The 23,894-nt window shown below is 43.6% G+C and overlaps 1 protein-coding gene across 1 annotated transcript; it reads left to right on the top strand.

Annotated features, from left to right (window-relative positions):
* The first annotated feature begins 1,044 nt into the window (after positions 1-1,044).
* Positions 1,045-4,995, top strand: TMEM52B (transmembrane protein 52B). The gene is made up of 5 exons (XM_030552955.1): positions 1,045-1,098; positions 1,779-1,822; positions 3,263-3,301; positions 3,760-3,920; positions 4,751-4,995. The coding sequence occupies exons 1-5, from the start codon at positions 1,045-1,047 to the stop codon at positions 4,993-4,995; spliced, it is 543 nt and encodes a 180-aa protein (XP_030408815.1).
* Positions 4,996-23,894: the final 18,899 nt, after the last annotated feature.

Below are 23,894 nucleotides of genomic sequence, written 5' to 3'. Positions count from 1 at the left end.
GTGGGGCATTGGCAGAGCTGTGAGGAGAGCACAGGACTGGAATAGCAGTGGGGCTGCAGGGTCTGACTGAGGGACACTAGCAGAGCTTTGTAAGGCACTCAAGACTTGAATAGTGGAGGTTTCTGCAGGTCAAGGCTGCATGCTTTGGTAGAGCTGGAAAGATGGGGGCCAGGATTGCAATAGCAGAGAGTTCTGCATATCAGGACTGAGGTGATCACCAGAGCAAAGGGGAGAGGCACCAGCTGAGTAGAAGGGAGCACTGCATATGAAGAGTGACGTGGGTGTGAAGACGTTTTTAGGTATTCCATGACATACACACACACACACCGTTCTGCCCATCCTGCGCCAGCAGGAATGTCCCAAGTGCAGTGTGCTTTCCATTCTGATTCTGGGCTTCTGGTTAGACTCAGCAGGCCAGAACAGCAAAAGTATAATTATGGGAGGGTGTTGCGGGAGGAAAACAGGAGGGGACATATCAGAGTAAAGCAGAAGGTGAACAAATGACCTTCAAACTGCAGCAGTCTCCCTGGATGAGGGGGCGGGGAGAGAAGTAATTGGGAATGAATGAGGTCAGACCAGCTTCCCCCCATCCCCCATAGAAGAGAGTTCTCCATTCTCAGTTCTTTCAGGATCATGGGTACATTTTTCTCATCAACTCCCTGAGCTAGATCAGTTGGAAATAGCAAAGCTAACTGACTGGCATCCTCAGTTCTTTCGCTGAAGTGACTGAATGGTGTTTGAGTTCCCTTCTGAAGGGAGAGAAAGAGAGTAACAGAGAGAGATAGATGTTGGCAGAGATATATAAACAGAAAGACAAAGAAAGAAGAAGGCAGACAGAAAACCAGAGTGTGCATGAGAGGGAAAGACAAACCCAAAAGGGTGCAGAAAGCGGTAGAGTAAGAAGAAGAGAGAAGGAACTCACCCTGGAAAGGGAGTTTCCCTGCTTCTCACCCCACTGTGAGGACTGGTGAGGATGAACTGAAATTAGGAAGGAGGCACTGGCCCTGAGCTACATGGGACAGCAGGATCAGCTGTTTTTTCTTCATGGGGATCGGTAGCCTGCTTGTGAGCCTCACTGCTCTGGCAAGTCTCTCTTGGGTGAGTCACATCATAGGTTCCTCTTTGGCAGAGTTTGGCCTGTGCTGGGGCACTGTATTACATCAGAAAGTTCAAGGAGATTTGAGCCAAAGATAGATTTGAAGTAAGAATTTCCCTGATATTTAAAAGTATTGGGGAAATAAAGTAGGGGCAGAGGAGAATTCAAAGCAGTAAAGAGGATGTTAGGATGTAGAACAAGTGGGGATAGGTGAAGCAAGAGAATGGGAGGGGAGGTAAATAAAATCTACATTGAGGAATGTTAGAAAATGGGGAACTGGAGATCTATAAGTGCAGTGTGGAATTCAGATTTGTAATGGACACAGTAAATAATATGATATTGAAGGGTCTATGTTTTTAGACAGAGAGGGGAATTCAGATCTCTCATATAGGATGTAGAACGCAGGTAATCGTCTGTTCGTGGAAAGAGAGAACAGAAGGGAATTTAGGGCTATACTGGAGGCAGGGGAAGGTAAAATATAAATTACATGTTTGCATGGGGGAGAAGAGAATTCAGATTTATGATGGTGTGGGTGAGAGGGACAAAAGAGGATGGGTAACTGTGAATCCACGGGTGAGGGAATTAGGATTGGCATGGGGTGAATAAGAGAGATATTGAACACAGGACATCAAGGATACTGAGAGAGGACAATTCACCCTGATGGTCTTTGCTCTCCTTGTAGTTTCCCCAAGTGAGATGTGAGGAAACCTGTGTGAATGCTGAACAGTGAGTATACACATCCTGCATTTTTTTTCAGAAGTGGTTGACAGGGGGAGTGACAGACATGGGAGGAATCTCAGCTGATGGCCTTGTCTGTCACCAATGGAGTTTGCTTTAGTTAACAGTGTTGGTAAATCTTGAGCAAGCATTTTCCAGGGCCAGAAAGTTTGTTTGTTAGATTTGAGTTACTAATTCTTAACATACAATTTATTTGCCCTGTCTTTGTGCTTGCAAATTGTCTGCCTTCTCCCCTGCGCCCCCGGGGTGTTGGTTGTTTGAAAACTTTTGCTAAGAAATTTCTGAGATTAATTTTTGTTCTATCATTGTTTTGCAAGCAGTTCATTGTAAGGATTCAATATTCAGAATTCAGGCTGTATTAGTTAGTTTTGATAGGACATGTAGATCAAGTGATATTGTTCATGCTCCTAAAGGGAAGAGTGTAATATTTACTGGGTTTCCAATGCAAATACTCACCAGTAGGAATTTGAATGACTATATTATAAATTCTGCTGTGAATATTCCTGCTAGGAAGGCTGTTTCCAGGAATATCAACAGAAAGTGAATGCAAAAGAAGTGTGAAAGTAGCCACAGAAAATTTAATATTTTATTCAGAGAAATGTCTTGCAAAACATCTTTGTGATCTGTTTGTTCAACTCTAGTAATTATAGATAAAGAAATGTGCAGTGCACCCACTTCCAAAAAGAGGGTGACAAATTGGGAGAGAAATTCAAAGAAAAAACAACAAAAATAATGGGGCTGGAAGGGCTGATTTATGAAGAAAAAATAAGGAAAATGCAGACATTAGAACTCTCTACAAGTATCTGAAGGATGTAAATGGAATAACATAGCTAGGAGGTGTGTGTTTGTGAGGGGGAGAACTTGTAGCAAATGAGATGAAGTTGAATAAAATAAAATTTGAGGCTGGCCGTTAAGAAAAAAATCCTAATAATGAGATTTATTAGACTGAGGAATAGTCTTCTCAGTGAGAAGTGGTGAAAACTCCATCAAGTGAGTCAGGGGAGGCTCCAGGCACCAGCACACCAAGTGCATGCCTGGGGCAGCAAGCCATGGGGGACACTCTGCTGGTCGCCATGAGGGCAGCAGGCAGGTTGCCTTTGGTGGCATGCCTGTGGAGGCTCCACTGGTCCCACGGCTTCAGAGGACCTCCCGCAGGTGTGCCGCTGAATCCGCGGGACCAGGGACCTTCTGCAGGTAAGCCACCAAAGGCAGCCTGCCTGTCAGGCTTGGGGTGGCAAAATACCTAGAGCCGCCACTGATGTGAGTCATTTAAAACTTAGAGTGGAGACCAGTCTCCAATCTTTTATCAACTGGAGTGAAGATGGGATTTTGCATGGTAGACAAGATAGGATCAAAAAGGGAATTTCTCCATCCCGTATTTCTATGATGTTATGTTGTTAACTCTTTCTTTCATCCTCTTTTTCTCAGCTGCTCAAGCACTGATTGGGTCCGTCTCTGGTACATCTGGTAAGTTTACACTTACATAAATATCATTCGTATTTGTCACTTAAGTTAGCAAGCAATTGATAGAATTAAATCTGATCCTTTAAGTGACAAAAATTGAACAATTCCTCCATTCTACTCTTTACCTCAGTTCCCTCTAGTGTTATGAAGGATGTATTGCGTTTTCCCATTCCTGCTGGATGCTATTAGTATTAGATAACACTTTATCTTCAACAAACACAAGCATATCTCTTTCCCTCTTCTCAGTCATGCATTTTTATTAAACACATTAGTTTTGTTATAAGAAATTTAAGATTTATAACACTCATTATTTCACAGCACAGATGTGCAGCTGTTTTTTTTCTAAAAAAGGACTGTCTGTTTAAATGTTAGTGAAATGAGTGTGATCACTTCTTAGAATCCATTCAATGTATGTACATAAACAAGGTATGGCAATAACTCTGATTCCTCTCTCTCTGCAGGCTGGTGGTGGCAATTGGTGGACTGCTGCTTGTGTGTGGCCTGGTGTCAGCCTGCGTGAGGTGCTGCTGCCAGCAGGCAGGGGAACAGTCGGGTTCCCATCCCTATGAGGTCACAGTCATCGCCTTTGATCATGACAACACTCTTCAGAGCACTATCAGTTGTGAGTGTGATCGTGCAGAAGCCAAGGTTAGGGTGACCAGACAGCAAGTGTGAAAAATCGGGAAGGGGGTGGAGAGTAATAGGATCCTATATAAGAAAAAGACCAAAAAATTGGGACTGTCCCTATAAAATCAGAACATCTGGTCACCCTAGCCAAGGTAGAAGTAGAGAAGGCTGAGAATGCTGGAACATATTCCAGAATCCAGAAACTGAATGTCTGAAAAATTCAGACCTCTGTTTCCCATGAATTTCAAGGGCTAGATCTTCAGCTGGTTTAAGTCATGCAGCTGCACTGAGGTAAATAGCACTACATTGATTTACACCAGCTAAGGAGCTGTCCCCTAAAGTCTAGAACTCATAACATACTTTAAAGTGCCAAATCCTAGAGCTCCAAAAGTTTGAAACTATGGGTTCAGGGATCAGGGTTGGTCTTAGCTGCATATGGATCATCATGTCACTTACTGGGGTAGAAGAGGGAGGGTCCAAAAAGCTGGTGTATGGGCCAGGTTGCTCTTTGCTGGGGATTGGGGGATTTCATGGGATATATCTGGAAGATCCAGCTAGCTGGGAAGTAGGGAATGAGGGTGGGACACTTCTTTTGATGGAATAAGGACAGGTCCAGCAGCTGAGAGAAGCATTTTTGGAAGGTGTAGGTAGAGGATGTGTCTGATGAGAAGGGATGGCCTTGGAGAAGGAAGGTGACTGGCACTGAGGATGTGTAGCTGGGAAAAGCCTTGCACAGCAAGTATATTTGTGCTCTCTGTCTGGATCATGTCTGGTATTTGATGGTTCCAGAGTTCAATTAACCTTTTCTAATCTCATCCCTTTCAGCTCTGCATTCTGTGTTTGGTCCTGCTGCCAGGAGGATATTGGCTGTTGCACGTTCCCACAATGCTGTGCTAGGATCAACACCACCTTGTGGATTGGAGACACCTCCAGTCTATGAGGAGGCCCTACATATGAGCAGGTTCACGGTAGCCCGGACTGGGCAGAGAGTCCCAGACCTGGCCCCAGTGCTAGAGGAAAAGCAACAGGCATCAGCTATGAAAGATGATTCACAAAAAGACCTCCCCTGATGTGAATACACTCAATTTCATTTTTTTTTACTTGGACAACAATGCAGAATGCTAATATTCAAGGGGAGGATCCCAAATCTGTTCTAAGTGGGCTCAGGAATACAGTTCAGATTATTCTCCTCTTTAATCAAATGTCCTGAACAAGGAAAGAGAGTAACTCAATTTTCTAATGCTTTATGATCCATAATATTTTCATGGATCTTCCTTGATACCTCCCTGGGGTCTTTTATTGTTCATTGGTTATTTTTATTCATTATTATTATTTATTACTTTCATTACACACATCAATAAGATGCCCATCACCATAGTCTCTAGCACCATAGTTAGTCCTTGGACAGGGCAGCAGGTTTATTCTGTTGACCCAATCTGCTGGCAGGTGTTGGTGTCCTGCAGGAAGATGCTGACTGATTCCTGATGGCTCATTGTGGCAGGTGTGGCTTAGTCACTCTAACCTGGCTTTAAGGGAAGTGGGAATGGTTATTTTATTAGAGGGAGACAGGCATATAGGACGCAGAGATCTGATGGAAGAACACTAAGAACAGCCAAGATTAGGGAAAGAACTTGAGGTGGAATGTGTGTTTTATTATTATTAATTACCATATTAATAAAGACACAGCACAAGAAAAGGATGAGTTTAACCTTATACAGTGCTTACATTTTGGAGCAGGGTGGTAACACCATCTGCTTATATAAAGTACATAACCGTGATAATATAACACTATAGCTACATGCAGTGCTTTATAGACCATATTGAAAAACAAGAGGCCCAGTCCTGAATCGCTTATATTTAAACTAAAAAAAAAAATGTGATATGTGGGATAACAGATCAGACATGGGAAGAGGCAGAAACATTGCTGGTGAAATAAAGCTCAATTAATGTTTATCTGTATATTATTACTAGGATTGGAAGGATTAGATTTTTATCAGCAAATTTCGATAAACATCAATTTCAACATACATTCACAAATGGACAAAAAATATTTCATTGATAATAATAAAAATTTACAGGTATGTAAAATAAGAAAAATGCTGCATGAGAACTTATTAGAGTTTGATTCAAGGATATTTGTGTGCTTTGAAGTCATGTTGACAATTTGTGGTTTAATGGTCAGAAAAAATTAACTGTTTTCCCAATGTCTATCAATAAAAAAGTTGTCTGACCTCCCTCCATTGTCATAATTTCCTGCATTGGTGAAAATTTAAGTAGATAAAAATTAGGGCTGTCGATTAATTGCAGTTAACTCACATGATTAACTAAAAAAAAATTAATCATGATTAAAAAAAATTAATCACGCTTAATCACAGTTTTAATCACACTGTTAAACAATGGAATACCAATTGAAGTGTATTAAATATGTTTCAATGCTTTTCTACATTTTTAAATATATTGATTTCAATTACAACACAGGTTTCAGAGTAGCAGCCGTGTCAGTCTGTATCCACAAAAAAGAACAGGAGTACTTGTAGGCACCTTAGAGACTAACAAATTTATTTCAGCATAAGCTTTCATGGGTTACTGCTCACTTCTTCGGATTCGAAGAAGTGAGCTGTAGCCTACGAAAGCTTATGCTGAAATAAATTTGTTAGTCTCTAAGATGCCACAAGTACTCCTGTTCTAATTACAACACAGTATACAAAGTTGACAGTGCTCGCTTTATATTGTTTTTTATTACAAATATTTGCACTGTAAAAATGGCAAACAAAAGAAATTGTATTTTTCAATTCACCTCATACAAGTACTGTAGTGCAATCTCTTTATCATGTAAGTGCAACTTACAAATGAGGATTTTTTAAAAATCATATAACTGCACTCAAAAACAAAAGAAAGTAAAATTTCAGAACCTACTTCTTGTTCAGCCAATCACTAAGACAAACAAGTTTGTTTACATTTATGGGAGATAATGCTGCCTGCTTCTTATTTACAATATCACCTGAAAGTGAGAAAAGGCGTTCACATGGCATTTTTTGGAATCAGCATTGCAAGGTATTTACGTGCTAGTTATGCTAAACATTCATATGCCCCTTCATGCTATAGCCACCATTCCAGAGGACATGCTTCCATGCTGATGATGCTCATTAAAAAAATAATGCCTTAATTAAATTTGTGACTAAACTCCTTGGGGGAGAATTGTATGTCTCCTACTCTGTTTTACCTGCATTCTGCCATATATTTCATGTTATAGGTCTCAGATGATGATCCAGCACATGTTGTTCATTTTAAGAACACTTTCGCCGCAGATTTAATAAAACGCAAAGAAGGTACCAATGTGAGATTTCTAAAGATAGCTACAGCACTCAACCCAAGGTTTAAGAATCTGAAGTGTCTTCCAAAATCTGAGACAAGGTATGGAGCATGCTTTCAGAAGTCTTAAAAGAGCAACACTATAGAATCCGAACCACCAGAAAAGAAAATCAACCTTCTGCTAGTGGCATCCGACTCAGATAATGAAAATGAACATGCGTTGGTCCGCACTGCTTTGGAGTGTTATCAAGCAGAACCCATCATCTGCATGGACGCATGTCGCCTGGAATGGTGGTTGAAGCATGAAGGGACATATGAATATTTAGCGCATATGTCAGATAAATATCTTGCAATGCTGGCTACAACAGTGCCATGAGAATGCCTGTTCTCACTTTCAAGTGACATTGTAAACAAGCAGTGGGCAGCATTATCTTCTGTAAATGTAAACAAATTTGTTTGTCTGAGCAATTGGCTAAACAAGAAGTGGGACTGAGTGGACTTACAGGCTATATAATTTTACATTGTTTTATTTTTGAATGCAGTTATTTTTTTTACATAATTCTACATTTGTAAGTTCAACTTTCATGATGAAGAGATTGCACTACACTACTTGCGTCATAAATATAAAGGGAAGGGTAACAACCTTCCTGTATACAATTTCCAGCTACAAACTACAAACCGACCATGCTGTGCTGAAGTGGCTTCACGCTGTCAAGGACAGTAACAAAAAACTTCTTCGGTGGAGTTTAACTTTCCAAGATTTCGATTTTGAAATGAAATACAACACATTTCGGGAGCTTCTAACAAAGTGGCTGATGCACTCTCCCGTGAAAGTTTCCCAGAATCAACTAGTTAAAATCATCCTTGAAATGTGGAAAATATTGTTAGTTTTTATATAGTCAGTAGGATATCTAAAGGTACATGTGTCTTATTAACTTTGTTTTCTCCTAGAGCTCCAGGAAGAAATAACAGCCAGTGTGGAACCTGTATACCTTCCTGTATACAGTACTATAAAATGCCTCCTGGCCAGAGACACAAAATCATTTTACTGTAAAGGGTTAAGAAGCTCAGGTAACCTAGCTGGCACCTGACCAAAAGGACCAGTAAAGGGACAAGATACTTTCAAATCGAGGGGTGGGGAGGTTGGGGGGGGCGGGGGGGTGCGGAAGACTTTGTTTTGTCTGTTCTTTGTCTGCCTTGTCTGTTTGCTTGCCGGAGACAGATCAAGAAAGCAAGCGATCCAACTCCATTAAGATTAGTAACTACTAGCAAGGGAATGTGTTAGCTTACTTTTATTTTGGCTTGTGATTTTCTCTGTGGTGAGAGGGAGATGGATTCCTGGTTTTCTTTTTGTAACTTTAAAGTTTTGCCCAGAGGGAAATCCTCTGTGTTTTGAATCTGACTGTCCTGTGAGATTATCTTCCTTTCTAATTTTACAGAGGTGCTTCTTCTAACTTTTTTCTTTCTAATAATATTCTGGGTTTTTTTTTTTTTTGCTTTTTTTAAATCTGATTGGGTTTTCTTAGTGGTCTAAAAGAAACCCAAGGTTGGTTTGTGCTCATCTTGTTTTTTCTAAAGCCTCCCCAGGAAAGAGGGTGTAGGGCTTGGAGGAATATTAGGGGAAAGTAGGAATTCCAAGTGGTCCATTCCCTGAGTTTTGACTAATCACTTGGTGGTGGCAGCATTACCAAATCCAAGGTACAAGGGAGAATTTGTGCATTGGGGAGTTTTTAACCTAAACTGGTAGAAATAAGCGTAGGGGGTCTTTTATGTGGGTCCCCATGTCTGTACCATAGAGTTCAACATGGGGAAGGAACCCTGACAACTTGTGTTAGGGGAAAGGAAAAATACTATTTCTTTTGTTTTTTTTACAGTGAAAATATTTGTAATAAAAATAAATATAAAGTGAACACTGTACACTTTGTATTCTGTGTTGCAATTGAAATCAATATTTGAAAATGTAGAAAACATCCAAAAATATTTAAATAATTGGTATTCTATTATTGTTTAACAAAATGAATCATGATTAATTCCACTATGAATCATTTGACAGTCTTAATAAAAATGCCTACAATTAAAAATCATTATCTGCTGAAATTATAAAAAAGAAAAATCACATTCTTCCAAGCCTAATTATTATTATTACTAGAGGTGATTAAACTATTCAAGCTGAATAATATTAATCACAAATGTAGGCCATTTTTCAGGTAACAAATCATTTGTGAGCCTTTTCTGATCTGCATAAATATATTAATTATTCATGATTCTTCTTCAAATAGTTTGCTTGAATAATTTTCAACCAATGGACAGTCTACAAACTGCTTCTTGGAATAGTTACTCTTTCTGGTGTGTGACTGATCATCTAAGTTAAACTGTATTGTTTTTGCTCAATAACTGGATGGTGGAAAAATGTTAGACATAATGACAAATGGCAAATAATAGTGATGAATTAATAACACACTTATGGTGTGAATATTCAGACAAATAAATATTCACCTGCCCAGCTATATAAATATAGCTCCCATAAGCTTTGCTTCTAATCACCTCATAATTTTTAATGTATTTATCCTCAGAACATCCCTGTGAGGCAGTGCTATTATCCCCATTGTACAGATGGGGAGCTGAGTCATAAGAGACTTAAGTAACCTGCTCCAGGGCACACAGGAAATCTGTGATAGAGCATGGAACTGAATCAGCATCCCAACTTACCAGGTGAAATCCTTCCCAGATCCACAAACATTTTCTTGAATTATCCACTGTCCAACTGTTTGCCACTAGTGAATGCTAAGACCCCATGTGTAGCAGCATACCAGTGACTCAATATATTTGCAGATCTGTTTTTCCACTATTCAACCAGCTCAAATTATTATTAATTATTATTTGTGGAGCCTTGATAAATCTATTCTAGTTGCTGATCTTTAACATCCACTCAAATCCCAATGATCCATTATATTGTTTCCTAGAGATTTCAGGTTTCCTGAATAATAAAGGCCAGGAACAGAGACATTAGAATCTGTTGACTCTGGATACAACTCTGCCAAGTGCACAAAGTTCTAGGAATCCTTGAAGATCTTTTCCAACTTGGAACATACAATTCTTTTACTTGCTCCACCCCTTTTCTGGCTCTGAATAGAGCAGCCTACTTCTTTACATTTATGTGGGTTTATGTGAGCATACATCGACACTAGATGTCAGTCTTGCTCCACTTGGCAGGAATGGTATCAGAGCATGTTGTAATTTCTATGTAACTCATAGAAATGCAGAGCTGGAAGGGCTGTTGAGAAGTCATCTAGTTCAGGCCCCCACACTGAGGGCTTGTCTACATCACAAAGTTGCAGCGCTGGTGAGGGGGTTACAGCGCTGCAACTTAGGAGGTGTACACATCTGCAGGGCATCACCAGCGCTGCAACTCCCTGTTTGCAGCGCTGGCCGTACTCCCGTTTTGTCTCGGATGTAGAGGATGCAGCGCTGGTGATCCAGCGCTGGTAATCAAGTGTAGACACTTACCAGCGCTTTTCTTGACCTCCGTGGAATAAGCAGGTATCCCAGCATACCTGAGGAAGCCTCTGGTAATCAAGCTGGTCTCCTTCCCTGGTTTGCTCTCGCGTTCCCCGAACCCCGAGCAAGCAGGTCTCCTTCCCTACGGTTTGCAGGGTGGTTTGGGGAACGCGAGAGCAAACCGCGGCGAAGCTGGTCTCCTTCCCCGGTTTGCTCTCACGTTCCCCGAACCTCCGTGCAAGCAGGTCTCCTTCCCTGCGGTTTGCAGGGGGGTTCGGGGAACGCGAGAGCAAACCGCGGCGAAGCTGGTCTCCTTCCCCGGTTTGCTCTCGCGTTCCCCGAACAAGCAGGTCTCCTTCCCTGCGGTTTGCAGGGTGGTTCGGGGAACGCGAGAGCAAACCGCGGCGAAGCTGGTCTCCTTCCCCGGTTTGCTCTCGCGTTTCCCAAACCTCCGTGCAAGCAGGTCTCCTTCCCTGCGGTTTGCAGGGGGGTTCGGGGAACGCGAGAGCAAACCGCGGCGAAGCTGGTCTCCTTCCCCGGTTTGCTCTCGCGTTCCCCGAACCCCCCTTGAAGCCGCCCAACAGCGCTGCAGTATGGCCACATCTAACACCACTTGCAACGCTGGTTGCTGTAAGTGTGGCCACTCTGCAGCGCTGGCCCTATACAGCTGTACTAATACAGCTGTAACAACCAGCGCTGCAAAATTTTAGATGTAGACATACCCTCAGACAGGGTTAAGTAAACCTAGATCATCCATAACAGGGATTTATCATTCCACAACCTCCCTTGGAAGCCTGTTCCAGAGTTCAACTATTCTTACAATTAGAAAGTTTTTTCTACTATCTAACCTAATCTCCCTTGCTCCAGTTTCTTGTCCTAATTTTAATGGACATGGAGAACAATAATCACCATCCTTTTCTTTAACATATTTTAAGACTGTTATGAGGTCGCCCCTTAGTCTTCTCCCTCACCCCTCATCTACTCAGCTAGTAACCCTATTAGAGAAGGAAATGTTTTGGGATGATTTGTTCTTGATAAATCCATGTTGTCTATTATAGTCCTATTATCCTCCTAGTGCTTACAAGATGAGTATTTAACAGATTCATAGATTCCAAGGCCAGAAGGGATCATTTTGATCATCTAGTCTGATGTCCTGTGTAACACAGACCATAGAATTTTCCCAAAATAACTCGTAGAGCAGATATTTTCAAAAAACATCCAATATTGATTTAAACATTGCCAGTGATGGAGTACCTACCATGACCTTTGATAAATTGTTCAATGGCTAATTACTCTCACTGTTCAAAATGTATTTCTTATTTCCAGTCTGAATTTGTCCAGCTTCAACTTTCATCCATTGATTAGTTCATGTTATATCTATCTCTGTTAGACTGAAGAGCCCAGTATTACACAGTTTTCTCATTGTGGGTACTTATAAACTGTAACCAAGTTACCCTTTAACCTTCTCTTTATCCATCAAAACTTGAAATCTTTTTCAGAATCACTGCTTCCCAGGATAAAGTTCCCCGTCTTCTAAGTATGGCCTACATTCTTTGATCCTAGATGTATCTATTGTATTTATGTTTAGCTGTATTAAAGCATATATTGTTTGCTTGCACTCAGTTTAACAATGATCCGGATTGGCCTAATTCAGTGACCTGTCCTCTTCATTATTTACCAGTCCCCCAATTTTTGAGTCACCTGCAAACTTATCTAAATATCTTTAACCTGTTCTTTCCCCATTCCAGCTTGTGTTCCTTCCTCCTTGTTGTTATGTTAATTGTGTTAAGTATTTGGTCACAATTAAGCATTTTAGCACTCAATAGCACTGATTTTTGGTTCAATGTGTTTTCATGGGATAATGGGGAAATTAACCTCACCTGTCATAGGGCTATGTCCTACTACTGTACTTTGACTTCAGGTGGAAAACTTCAGAAACAATAATTAGACGTCTCGTAATGGATCTATTCAGGGCTCACCAGGACAAGACAGAACAGCATACTGCTATTTCAGACATTTTGAAATGTGTTCAACCATTAAAAATATCACATGAAAGAAAAGGTGTGTGGAGTAATGCTAGTGACTGAGTAGGGGATGTTTTCTCTCTGTTATTACTGACCTCAATGATCCAGTATAGCACTAGGAGGCACTGTTCTCCAAGGAGTAGTGAGAGTGACCCAGCAGGGTTACGTTTGTCTCTGAATCTATACTGATCATAATATCTCAACCTGGTACTAGACAGCACTATGATTCTGGAAGTTGTCTCCTTCACATAAGACTTAAAAATGAGAGCCTCGTCAGTAAAGATCCAGTAGGAATAGTAATCTCTAGCTCTTACATAACACTTTTCACTAGGAGACCACAAAGCATCATACACAGGGAGGTTAGCATCATTATTCCCATTTTACAGAGGGGAGGGCACTTAAAGGGAAAGTGATTTGCCCAATGTCATCCAGCAGCAGAGTTGGCATTAGAACCTAGGTCTTCTGAGTCCCACTTCTTGGCTCTATCTTTTAGGCCTCACTGCCTCCCTTTGTGAAAGAATAGGAATAATAATTCCAATGACTGGACCTAATACCTGTTTATTATAATTAATTACTTTTAGGCTCCCCCGATTCTTCCAGAAGATTCTAAGGGAATATAGCATTTTTCTTTACCTCCATTGCTAATCTGTTGTTTAACGATGCTGTATGCTGTTAGACAGCTGACTTGCTCCACACCAGAGATTATTGCATTTCACTGATGGCTATGGACCTTGAGTATACTTTGTATGAGAGTTTATTAGCGATAAAGCTCTTTGAAATCCTTTGAGATTACAAGTGATATATAAATGTAAAGTATTTGAAGGCTCTTTAACTGAATAGCTAATAAATGAATACAGCATTTAATCAAATATATTCTTTAAGTAGTGACTTTTTTCTATACCTGTGAGTAGTAACTACAGCTGTGACATGGATAATTCTTAAATAAGACATAAGATACATAAAGGAATTAGAATAATTACTCTGTTAATCATTAAAGACTTATATGGCTTGCTTAACTGTTATGTAGTGTCACTGATACAGAATGGCTTCTACATTCCACTCAAGAGATGGGTGTAGCCTTTGAGAAAAAATAGAATCCAAAATGCCCCTGTGATACTCAGAGGCACTAAGCGTGTGTAGTCCCTTTGTCCTCAGTGGACTAGAAATAACAACTGTGAACTGACAGACGGAGTGTTGCAATCTTGGGTTTTGGCTTTTCCCCAGTGGCGCTGCTTCTTGTAATGTGTAGAGTTGCTTTCCAAAATTCTGTGATTGTACTAGCTGCAGCTGTTTCAGCAGCTGGAGCTTAGGCAGAATCTTTAGGTTGGTTTTGCAGATGTGAAAAGCTCTTTTGCAAATGTAAGAAGCTACAGAAAATAGAGGTGTCAAACTGCGTCCTCCGCACAGGCAACCCAGAGCCATCACCTAAGAGTACAGATGGAGTCGTTGTCATCTGCACAATTAGCCACTGTCTTCTGGAAGTGACTAACTCAGTTCCCTAGTCCAAGAGCTAATGGGCTCATAGTGGTTCTGGGATAGTTAACAAATCCAGTGCCAAATGAAACTTGTGACCAGTCATAAATGATTCTGGTCACCAAATGAAGAACTTCCATGTACTGCTAAAGGACAGCACACAGAGCAGAATTAAAAGACACTCTGGCAGCAAATACACCTTCTTTCTTTGCTTTAATATACATAAAACCATTCAGACTCCCCAATATTTCCTGGTGAGAGAAAAAGGCTTCAGCTTGCCTGATGCCACACTGAGGAAGAAATGTTCGCTCTCTGTGAGATAAATGGAGGCCTATTGTGATAGCCACATGGGGCAGCCGCATCTGGCAAAACAAGTGGTCCATGTAAGAGATTATCATCTCTGAAGTAGTAGTTGCTAATGGAATGGCATCCAGCCATTAAGGATGGAGGTCATGAATCACAGACAGTTGATGGCAATGAAAAGCAGCTGCAGGCTAACAACATTGTTGCTGCAGGCACAATCAGTTGTTTATAAGGTCCCCAGGATTTCTGATTTTCCCTGCAGGGGCCTCTCTGTACATTCTTCTCTCTTCCCCTGTTTTCCGTATTCTATTCCTTGGGAGATTTTAGGCCAAATAATTAAAAATTTGGAACATAATATTTTAAAATCTGTATTTTTTTGTAAATAATCACTCTAGTTTCAATTATTTTGATAATTTACTTCAAAATACCTGTCAACAATTATGTTAACAATACAGACAACAAAAAAGATTCCTCCAGCAGTAGAGAGTTAAAGAAATACCTATGACAACCCAATTCCAGTTGAGGGGTGTTGGAGGGGGCTGCATGGGTCTCCCCAGAGCCCAAACACCTGCACCCCCCTCCCTCCAGAGCCCAACCATATATTAACTCCCGGGCCCAGACACACGCAACCCCTCTCCCTGAGGCAGCCATGGGGTGCCCCTAGATCCAGACATGTGCACCTCCTTCCCCCTAGAGCCCAGTCATGGGGCACCCCATTCTCCACAGAGCCTTTACTCCCCCCAGCTTCTTTACTGTACCACTGGGGGATGCAGTGCGGTGAGGCCCTATTCTGCCCTTCCTCAATCTTTACTGGAACCAGGTCTTCCAGACCATCTCTGTCCCCGGGCAATCAAGCCAAGCAGCCAGAGCATGAAGAGCTTCCATCCCATCCAGGCTGGGCACTCCACTTACTACAAGCTGTTGAGCTGGGCTCTGCACATTCCAGTAGTCCCTAATGATCACCATCAGCTCTATAGCCCCAATTCTGTGGGGGAAACATAAAATTCTGCACAACACATTAATTCTGGGCAAATTCTGCATTGTGCAATGGCACAGAATTCCTGCAGGGGTATTATTTGGAGTCTTACTGAAGATGAAGATACTGGTTGAATGGCAGAGCTTGTGTTAATAGGAGGATGTAGGATTTTTGTGCCTTTGGCCAAGGTACACATAGAGTATGAGGGTTTAGAAAACAATTTAAAAGTGGGGCTGGCAAATGATATCCCTGCTGACATGCTTAGTTGGCCTGCTCTCTGCTCTGCTGGGAATTTCTGGATTCTGCCAGCCCTTATAACCATCTCAAGTATAAGGAGTGACTCCAACTCCCAGCGACATACTATCATCCTCTGCTGCATAAGGGGTGGAAATGTTCCTTTCTCCCCTTGGCTGCTTTTCTGTCCCCCAGTTCGCTTCTGAGACATCAGTGCCATTTTCCTTTTTACTAGAGCTCACTATATTAACAGCTTTGGACACAACAACATCAAATAACTGGTCGTAATAGATTATCTCTTTCCCTTTTGCTCACTTTTTCATTAAGTCACAAATTTTATACACATATTCTATGTGATTCATGTTACCATATATTTTGAGGTTCCTAAATCTTAAGTGGTATCCCTTGAGGTAATATGAAACCTTCGCAACACAGATTTTTTAAATTCATCATATTTCAGTGCCTCCTCCATATACATCTCATTAAATATGTGCAAAGCATTTACCTGAGAGCTTGGTCATAAATCTGGGTATCCTCTTTTCTTCAGGAATCTGATACTGTTCACAAATTCTTTCAAGAGTGCTGAGATATTCCTCACTACAATCCATCTCACACCTGCCTCCTGGTGGAGGACGGCACACCTCTCACAGATCCAGTGGACAGCAGAGAAGAACCAGGCCTTCTACACCAGTCTATTCTCCCAGGATCTGACTGACATTGATGCCTGTGGGACAGACTCTTTACGGTTAGCCCAGAAAACTGGGCAACTGGGGAACAGCTAGAGCAGCCTCTGACTCTGGCCAAATTCTCAGAATCCCTCCATCTAATGCTTAACAAGAAATCTCCAAGCATCAATAGGCTGACTGTGGAGTTCTACCACATGTCTGTGGACATCCTCAGCCAGACATCTCCACCATCTGGGCCGAGTGCTTAGGAAGCAGGATACTCTCCTGCTAGGCAGATGGGACATGCTCTCTCTGCTGCCTAAAAAGGGGGATCTCCACTAGCTAAGGACCTGGTGCCCAATTTCGCTCCTCAGCATGGACCACAAAGTCATAATGAAGGCCATCTTGCTGCAGGTGGAGTTCGTGCTGATGGACATGATCCAACCTGACCAAACCTACATGATCCCAGGCTGGACCATCTTCATCAACCTCTGTCAGGTCCAGGACCTACTCCATCTTGTGTCTTGGGATGGTTGGTTGCTCACCCCCCTGTCCCTGGACCAGGAGAAGGTGTTTGATCATGGGTATCTTGGGGGCACTTGGCAGGCATTTGGCTTCAGGCCCTGCTTCATGGGCTTTCTCCAAGTGCTGTATGCTTCTGCAGAATGTCTGGTCAAACTCAACTGGCCCTTGACTGAACCCATCACCTTCTGTCAAGGAGGGCATCAGGATTCCTGTTGTCCAGCTAGCTCTATCCTATCACTATTGAATCCTTTTTCCATCTCCTCTGCAAAAGGATGACAGGATTGGTGCTTCAAGAGCCAGACCTGCAGGCAGTCCTGTTAGTGTATGCCAACAACCTTTTTTTTTCATGGCCCAGGGCTTGGGAGACTGTTGTGGGTGTAGACTTGCCAACCCAGCTGTTTGGCAGCCTCCTCTGTCCAGGCCAACTGAGTTAAAAGCTCTGGCCTGGTGATCAGGGATGGGTGGCAGAAAACCTCCCTCCAACTCGTGCTCTCGGCTATCTGATAGGGTGTGGGTCTAGTGCTCTTTGTGGGCATCTACCTTTCTGCCATCAATCCCTCACCACTGGAGAACTGGAGTGGTTGACCAGTTGCAGAGGTGGATGGGGCTGTTCTGATGCCTTTCCCTTCGAAAGAGAGGTAGCTGGTGCTCAACCAGCTGGTCCTATCTATGTTCTGGCACTGGTTCAACAACCTGAGACTTCCCCTGGGAACCCTGACCAGCCTCCAGAAGAAGATCCTGTAGTTTTTCTGGCTGGAGCTGCACTGGGTCTCTGAGGAGGTCCTGAGCACATGAGATTGTCCACCTTGAACATCTCCAATTGCTTGCTCCAGGAGATGAGGGTAGCTTTGCATCCAGTTTTGATTGTTTTCTTGGAGTAGGCCCTACAGGAGGGTGCTCCCCACCTGTCTCTCACCCCTGGTCCTCTGGACCTTGTCATCAGAACCCTGCCCCATGAGAGTCCATGGCCACCCTGGACACAGCACCTGAGCTGACTGCACAAAATCCAACTAGTCTGCCTCCAGACTTCACCCAGAAACAATCTGTACTTTATCCTAATAAATTCCCTGTCATTGTGTCCAGCCCTGATACCAAATCTGTTGCCATTCAAAAAGGGTGAGGAATCCTGGTGGGTCTGTATCCCATGGCCTGCTGTGGATATTAGTTGGCAACTCCTTCACAGAGCCATGAGCACAGGCCTGTACCTGTCATGGTTCACCAACTCCTCTGACACCTGCCTCCTTTGCAGCAAGAGGGAGACCCTGGTGTATATCTTTGTAGAGTGTGTCAGGTTGCAGGTCCTCTTCCAGCTCCTCCAGAACCTCATACTGAGGTTCAGGCTGCATTTTTCCCCATACCTCTTGATCCTGGCACAGGACCTCCTCCACAACCTTCTTCTGGTGCTGGCTAAGATGGCCATCCCATCACCACCATACCAGGAAGAGGAAGTTGGACTGGCAGAGACTTTGCATCTGTGGGATCTATTTCTAGTCCCTTAGCCAATCACACCTCCTGGCAGAATTCCTCTGGGCAGTGTCTGCTGACTCCCCGGTAGCTTTTCAGGAGCACTGGGCACTGTCAGGCGTTCTCTGTCCAGTGTTCCCCTCTGGATCCCTGATTCTTAACCTCTGACCTCACCTCTGCTCCTATTTTTTAATTTGCTGTCCCCTGTACTCAATTGATACCTAGGTTCAGAGGTTCCTCCCCCCGCTTAACTGGGCGTGGGGTGGGTGGGAAGAGGTATTAGTTTTGGACAGTCCTACATCCACCCATCCCAAGTGCTTCAAATAGCACAATCCATCTCTCTGTATGCAGGGCACAGTTTCTTTCAGTTGGGTGGATTTGGGGGGAGGTTATCTGCTGGCTGAGAGTTCTCCTGTCATAAACAGATAGCTAAGGGTTAATGTCTCTTTCACCTGTAAAGGGTTACAAGCAGGAAACTGGACACCTGACCAGAAGACCAATCAGAAGACAAGATACTTTTAAATTTGGGTGGAGGGAAGTTTTTGTGTGAATTCTTTGTTCTTGGGTTCTTCTCTCGGAGGGTCTGAGAGAGACCAGACATTACTACAGGCTCTCTAAGTTTTCATATAGTAAGTAAAACAGGTGGTTTAGGCTTTTTAATTGTTTTACTCTATTTGCATTTGTGGATCTGGCTGGTTAAATTTTATATGTGTAGTTGCTGGGAATATTTTGATTTGTATTGGTACTGGGGGGAAAGTCTCTTTCTGGTGTCTGTAAGCTATAGGACCCTGTAATAGTTACATCTTGAAGTTACAGAGATAATTCTTTACCTTTTCCTTTCTTTTATTAAAAGATTTCTTTTTAGAGAACCTGATTTATTGTTTTTTCTCTGTTTCCCTTGTTTTAGCCCAGGGGTTTGGGATAACTTACCAGGACAGGTGGGGAGACAGGAGGGGGAGAGATAAAATCTCTCTCTGTTTTCCTTGAATCTGTTTGCCTCTTTGTGGAAGGGAAGGGAGATGCTTCTCTGTATGGTGATTTAAGAGGTTAGATCAGTATCTCAGGATAACCCAGGGAGGGAAATTCTGGGAGGGGGAAAGGTGGAGGAATGGTTTATTTCTCCTTGTTTTAAGAACCCAAGGGATCTGGGTTCTTGGGGTCCCCAGGGAAGGTTGGGGAGGTCAGAGTGCTCCAAAACACTATATTTTTGGGTAGTGGCAGCCTATCAGATCTAAGTTGGTAATTAAGCTTAGGGAAATTCATGCTAGTATCTCATTTTCTGGACTCTAAGGTTCAGATTTGAGAAAGAATGCTAGGACATCTCCTTTTCTAGCTGACCTTGGGCTGGCGTTGCTTCTCTTTTTCTGCTTGCTCTAGTTTGAGCCAAAGGATTTCCAGCTGCATTGTTCCCCTCTCCAGCCGCATCCATTCTAGGTTCAGTTGTAGGCTTCAAGGTCTGTTTCAGCCCGACTCTACAGCTTCTGGTCCACAGGCACACTCAGGAAACTTGGCTGCCTTTCATAGTGCCTGTTATATTCCATGAGAAGGGTTTTCAACTCATCCATCAATTTTTGTGCAGCAAACACCAGAGCAATCAGCACACAACTCTTCTAAATGATTTCTTGTGTGCTTAGCATATACTTCTTTGCTCATCCTGATGTTTCTGCTGTTCTATTACCCTTCCCCAAAATAAAATTACAGAAAATAACAAACTGCAATCTTTTTCTGTGTCCGTTCTTGACCTTCTCACTCTCTCAGAATCTAATTTCCCAGGGCTGGAAGTGTGATAACCACAAAACTGTGACTAAATCCTGCCAAGACTACTTCCCTATGCAATTTCCTTGGGGTGCCCAGGACTGTGAGTCACTGTGTTCCCTCTTGCAGGAAGCAGTGGGGTCATCTTGTGGTAGCTGGGTGTCACTGCCAGCCACTCAAGCACTCTCTGCTGGGCTTATGCTAGCCTTAAGTTCACCTTGCAGGTTAACATTAAGTGCACCCCAGTCACCAACCTCTTCTGAAGCATCCATCTGCAGTGTCCAGCCCTTAGCCACTGGACACTCACAGTATACATGCAGCTAGACTGGTCTTGCTCATCCGCTGCCCTCTCTTCTTCAGATTGGGGAGTGTGGTGCACTGGAGTTTCCAGTTGCCTCTGCCTTCATTGGCACTGCCTGCTGATTTCCTGTCTGGACTGTGCACTACTGGGTAGCTCTTTACTTGATAATTTCCTCTCACAGCCCTTCCCCTGGTCCCAGTACTGCTGGGGAGGAAAGGTAAAAGTCCTCACCATTTCTAGGCAGGACTTGAGACTCCAACACAATGACATTGATCTGATGCCTCCAACTCAGGATTCCTCATGCAATGAAATTTTCCACTGTGCTTCAGTCAAGAGCCTACACCTGCCAGAGGCCCTGAAAGGAAGCAAGACCTCAGCCTCATCATCCTGCTCCAGACTGTGAGGAAGCTCCTACCCTAGCTCTGACTTTAGTGATAATTTATTCAAGGGTTAGAAACTCTAGGAAGGAGCCTATTCAGTTCCTAAGGGAAACACTGGTTTGCTCCTGGTCTTCTGCCCTGCCCCACAGGAGACACAGAAGTTGAAAGAGTAAAACCAATATAAATCGTTAGAAGAAAAGCTCACTCTGTGAGCTGGAGAGAATTGAGGGGAAACCATGCCTGGACATCACATATTGACTAAAGGTACCATGGAAGCAGATGGTGACCAGATTTTGTTTTTACAGGGAACATTTCTCAGAGTCATCACAGCAGTATGAGAGGGAACAGAAATGGAGAAATAGATGGCGCGTGTCATACAGTTTGGGCATGTGCAGGGTGGACCATGGTCTGTGCTAGGAGGTTTTGGAGATGGTATGAGAGCAAGTTGGAGGCAAATGACAGCAAGGAATGGGCTTTTGCTTAAGAGTATGGGAGGATAAGGAAATGGGTTATGGGTGTTCCTTGTCCAAGGAACACATGGAAGAAGGATACCTGTTTATGGTCCCCATTGCCTTGCAGCTTCTCTTCCCCTCATATAGTACCTTGATGATGACTCTGAGATCAGCCCAGCTTTCTCTGCATGGGGCCTTATAGCTCTGCCTGTCTGCCTCCACACTGTACTGTGAAAACATTAGCACCCAATCCAGTGTGGGTGCTTCAGAACCAGATGATGCCCATGGAAGCTCTTCACTTGAGTTCCATCCCTGTTACCATGTTCACAAAACTGCGCAGTTAACAGTCTAATTCAGGGGTGGGCAAACTTTTTGGCCCAAGGGCCATATAGGAGTTGTGAAACTGTATAAAGGGCTTAGTAGGGAAGGCTGTGCCTCCCTAAACAGCCTGGCCCCCACTCCTATCCACCCCCACCCACTTCCCACCTCTTGACTGCCCCCCTCAGAACCTCTGACCCATCCAACTTCCCCTGCTCCTTGTCCCCTGACCGCCCCCTCCTGGGATCCCTGCCCATAACTGCCCCCACAGGACCTCACCCTCTATCTCACCCCACTGCTCCCTTTCCCCTGACTGCCCTGACCTCTACCAACACCCCTGGCCCCTGACAGACCCCACTGGGACTCCTATGCCTATCCAACCCCCCCCCGTTCCCCATTATCTGACCGAGAACCTCCATCTGATCCAACTTCCCCTGCTCCCTGTCCTGACTGCCCCGAGCCCTATCCACACGCCCGCCCCCTGACAGCCACCCTAAAACCTCTGCCCCATCCAACCACCCCCTGCTTCCTGACTGTCCCAACCCCTATCCACACCCCCACCCCTGACAGGCCACCCAGGACCCCATCCCCTATCCAGCCCCCCCTGCTCCCTGCCTCCCAGGATCCCCTGCCCCTTATCCAATCCCCCCTCCCCCCGCTCCCGGCCCCTTACCATGCTGCTCAGAGCAGCAGAAGCTTGCAGCCCCACCGGAGCCAGCCACACCACCTGTGCTGCCCGGCAGGAACAGCAGGCCAGAGCGGTGGCGGCATGGTACGCTGAGGCTGTGAAGGAGGGGGGATAGCGGGGGAGGGGCCGGGGGATAGCCTTCCTGTCTGGGAGCTCAGGGGCTGGGCAGGACGGTCCTGCAGGCCTGATAGTGGCCGGGGGCCGTAGTTCGCCCACCTCTGAGTTAGACCATGAGCATGACAGCAAGACCCATGAGGCAGTAACTCAGAGTCCTCCTCATCTACTGTCCTGTCTCCAGCCATTGAGGATTTTTGCTATTGGCAGTTGACAATGGTACACATGCCATTTTAGGTAATCCCCTCATACCATCCCCTCTATAAACCTATCAAGTTCAGTATTGAAGTCAGTTAGTTTTTTTTTATGTTCTCTTCTGAAGGCTGTTTGAGAACTCCACTCCTCTGAAGGTTAGAAATCTTAGTCTAATTTCACGCCTAAAGTTGTTGATGGCCAGTTTATATCCATCTGTTCTTGTGTTCACAATGGCGCTTAACTTAAATAACTTTTCTCTTTCCCTGACATTTATCCCTCTGATGTATTTATTGAGAGCATATCTCCCCTCAGCCTTCTTTTTGTTAGGCTAAAAAAGCCAAGCCCTTTGAGTAGCCTCTCATAAGACTGGTTTCAGAGTAGCAGCCGTGTTAGTCTGTATCCACAAAAAGAATAAGAGTACTTGTGGCACCTTAGAGACTAACAAATTTATTTCAGCATGAGCTTTCATGGGCTACAGCTCACTTCTTCGGATGAACAGAATGGAACACACAGACAGGAGATATTTATACATACAGAGAACATGAAAAGGTGGAAGTACGCATACCAACTGGAAGAGTCTAATCAATTGAGGTGAACTATCGTCAGCAGGAGAAAAAAAACCTTTGAAGTTATAATTGAGATGACCCATAGAAGGTGTGAGGAGAATTTAATATAAGGAAATAGATTCAATTAGTGTAATGACCCAACCATTCCCAGTCTCTGTTTAAACCTAAGTTAATTGTATCTAATTTGCATATTAATTCGAGTTCAGCAGTCTCTCTTTGAAGTCTGTTTTTAAAGTTTTTTTGTTGCAAAATTGTCAGTTTCAAGTCTGTCACTGAGTGGTTAGAGAGGTTGAAGTGTTCTCCCACTGGTTTTTGAATGTTATGATTCCTGATGTAGGACAGGTTTTCCATTCCTTGGATCATCCTAGTAGCCCTGCTCTGGACCTGTTCCAGTTTGAATTTATCTTACTTACACATGGGATCCAAGAATTCCACACAGTATTCCAGAAGAGGTCTCACCAGTGCCTTGTATAATGGTACGAACACTTCCCTGTGTCTACTGGAAATACCTCACTTGATGCACCCTGGGACTGCATTAGCCTTTTTCATGGCTGAATCACATCGGTGGCTCATAATCAGCCTGTGACCAATCAATACACCAGGTCTTTCTCCTCCTCTGTTGCTTCCAACTGATATGTCCCCAACTTGTAGTAAAAATTCTTGTTGCTGCTCATGTCCCAGGGGTGCTTGTGCTGAGGCAAGGAGCCAGGAGCAACTGGGGATATG

This window comes from Gopherus evgoodei, chromosome 1 (genome assembly GCF_007399415.2).
Source record: "Gopherus evgoodei ecotype Sinaloan lineage chromosome 1, rGopEvg1_v1.p, whole genome shotgun sequence".
Taxonomy (NCBI): Eukaryota; Metazoa; Chordata; order Testudines; family Testudinidae; genus Gopherus; species Gopherus evgoodei.
The sequence above is the reverse complement of the archived record's forward strand: the minus strand, read 5'-3'. Positions and strand labels throughout refer to the sequence as shown.

What these genes read in the sequence shown, in the direction of transcription:
- TMEM52B (XM_030552955.1), top strand. Translation starts at nt 1,045, where the DNA reads ATGGGGATCGGTAGCCTGCTTGTGAGCCTCACTGCTCTGGCAAGTCTC. An exon ending in CTCTGGCAAGTCTCTCTTGG is followed by an intron (nt 1,099 to 1,778) that starts GTGAGTCACATC and finishes CTCTCCTTGTAG; the next exon opens with TTTCCCCAAGTGAGATGTGA. An exon ending in GTCCGTCTCTGGTACATCTG is followed by an intron (nt 3,302 to 3,759) that starts GTAAGTTTACAC and finishes CTCTCTCTGCAG; the next exon opens with GCTGGTGGTGGCAATTGGTG.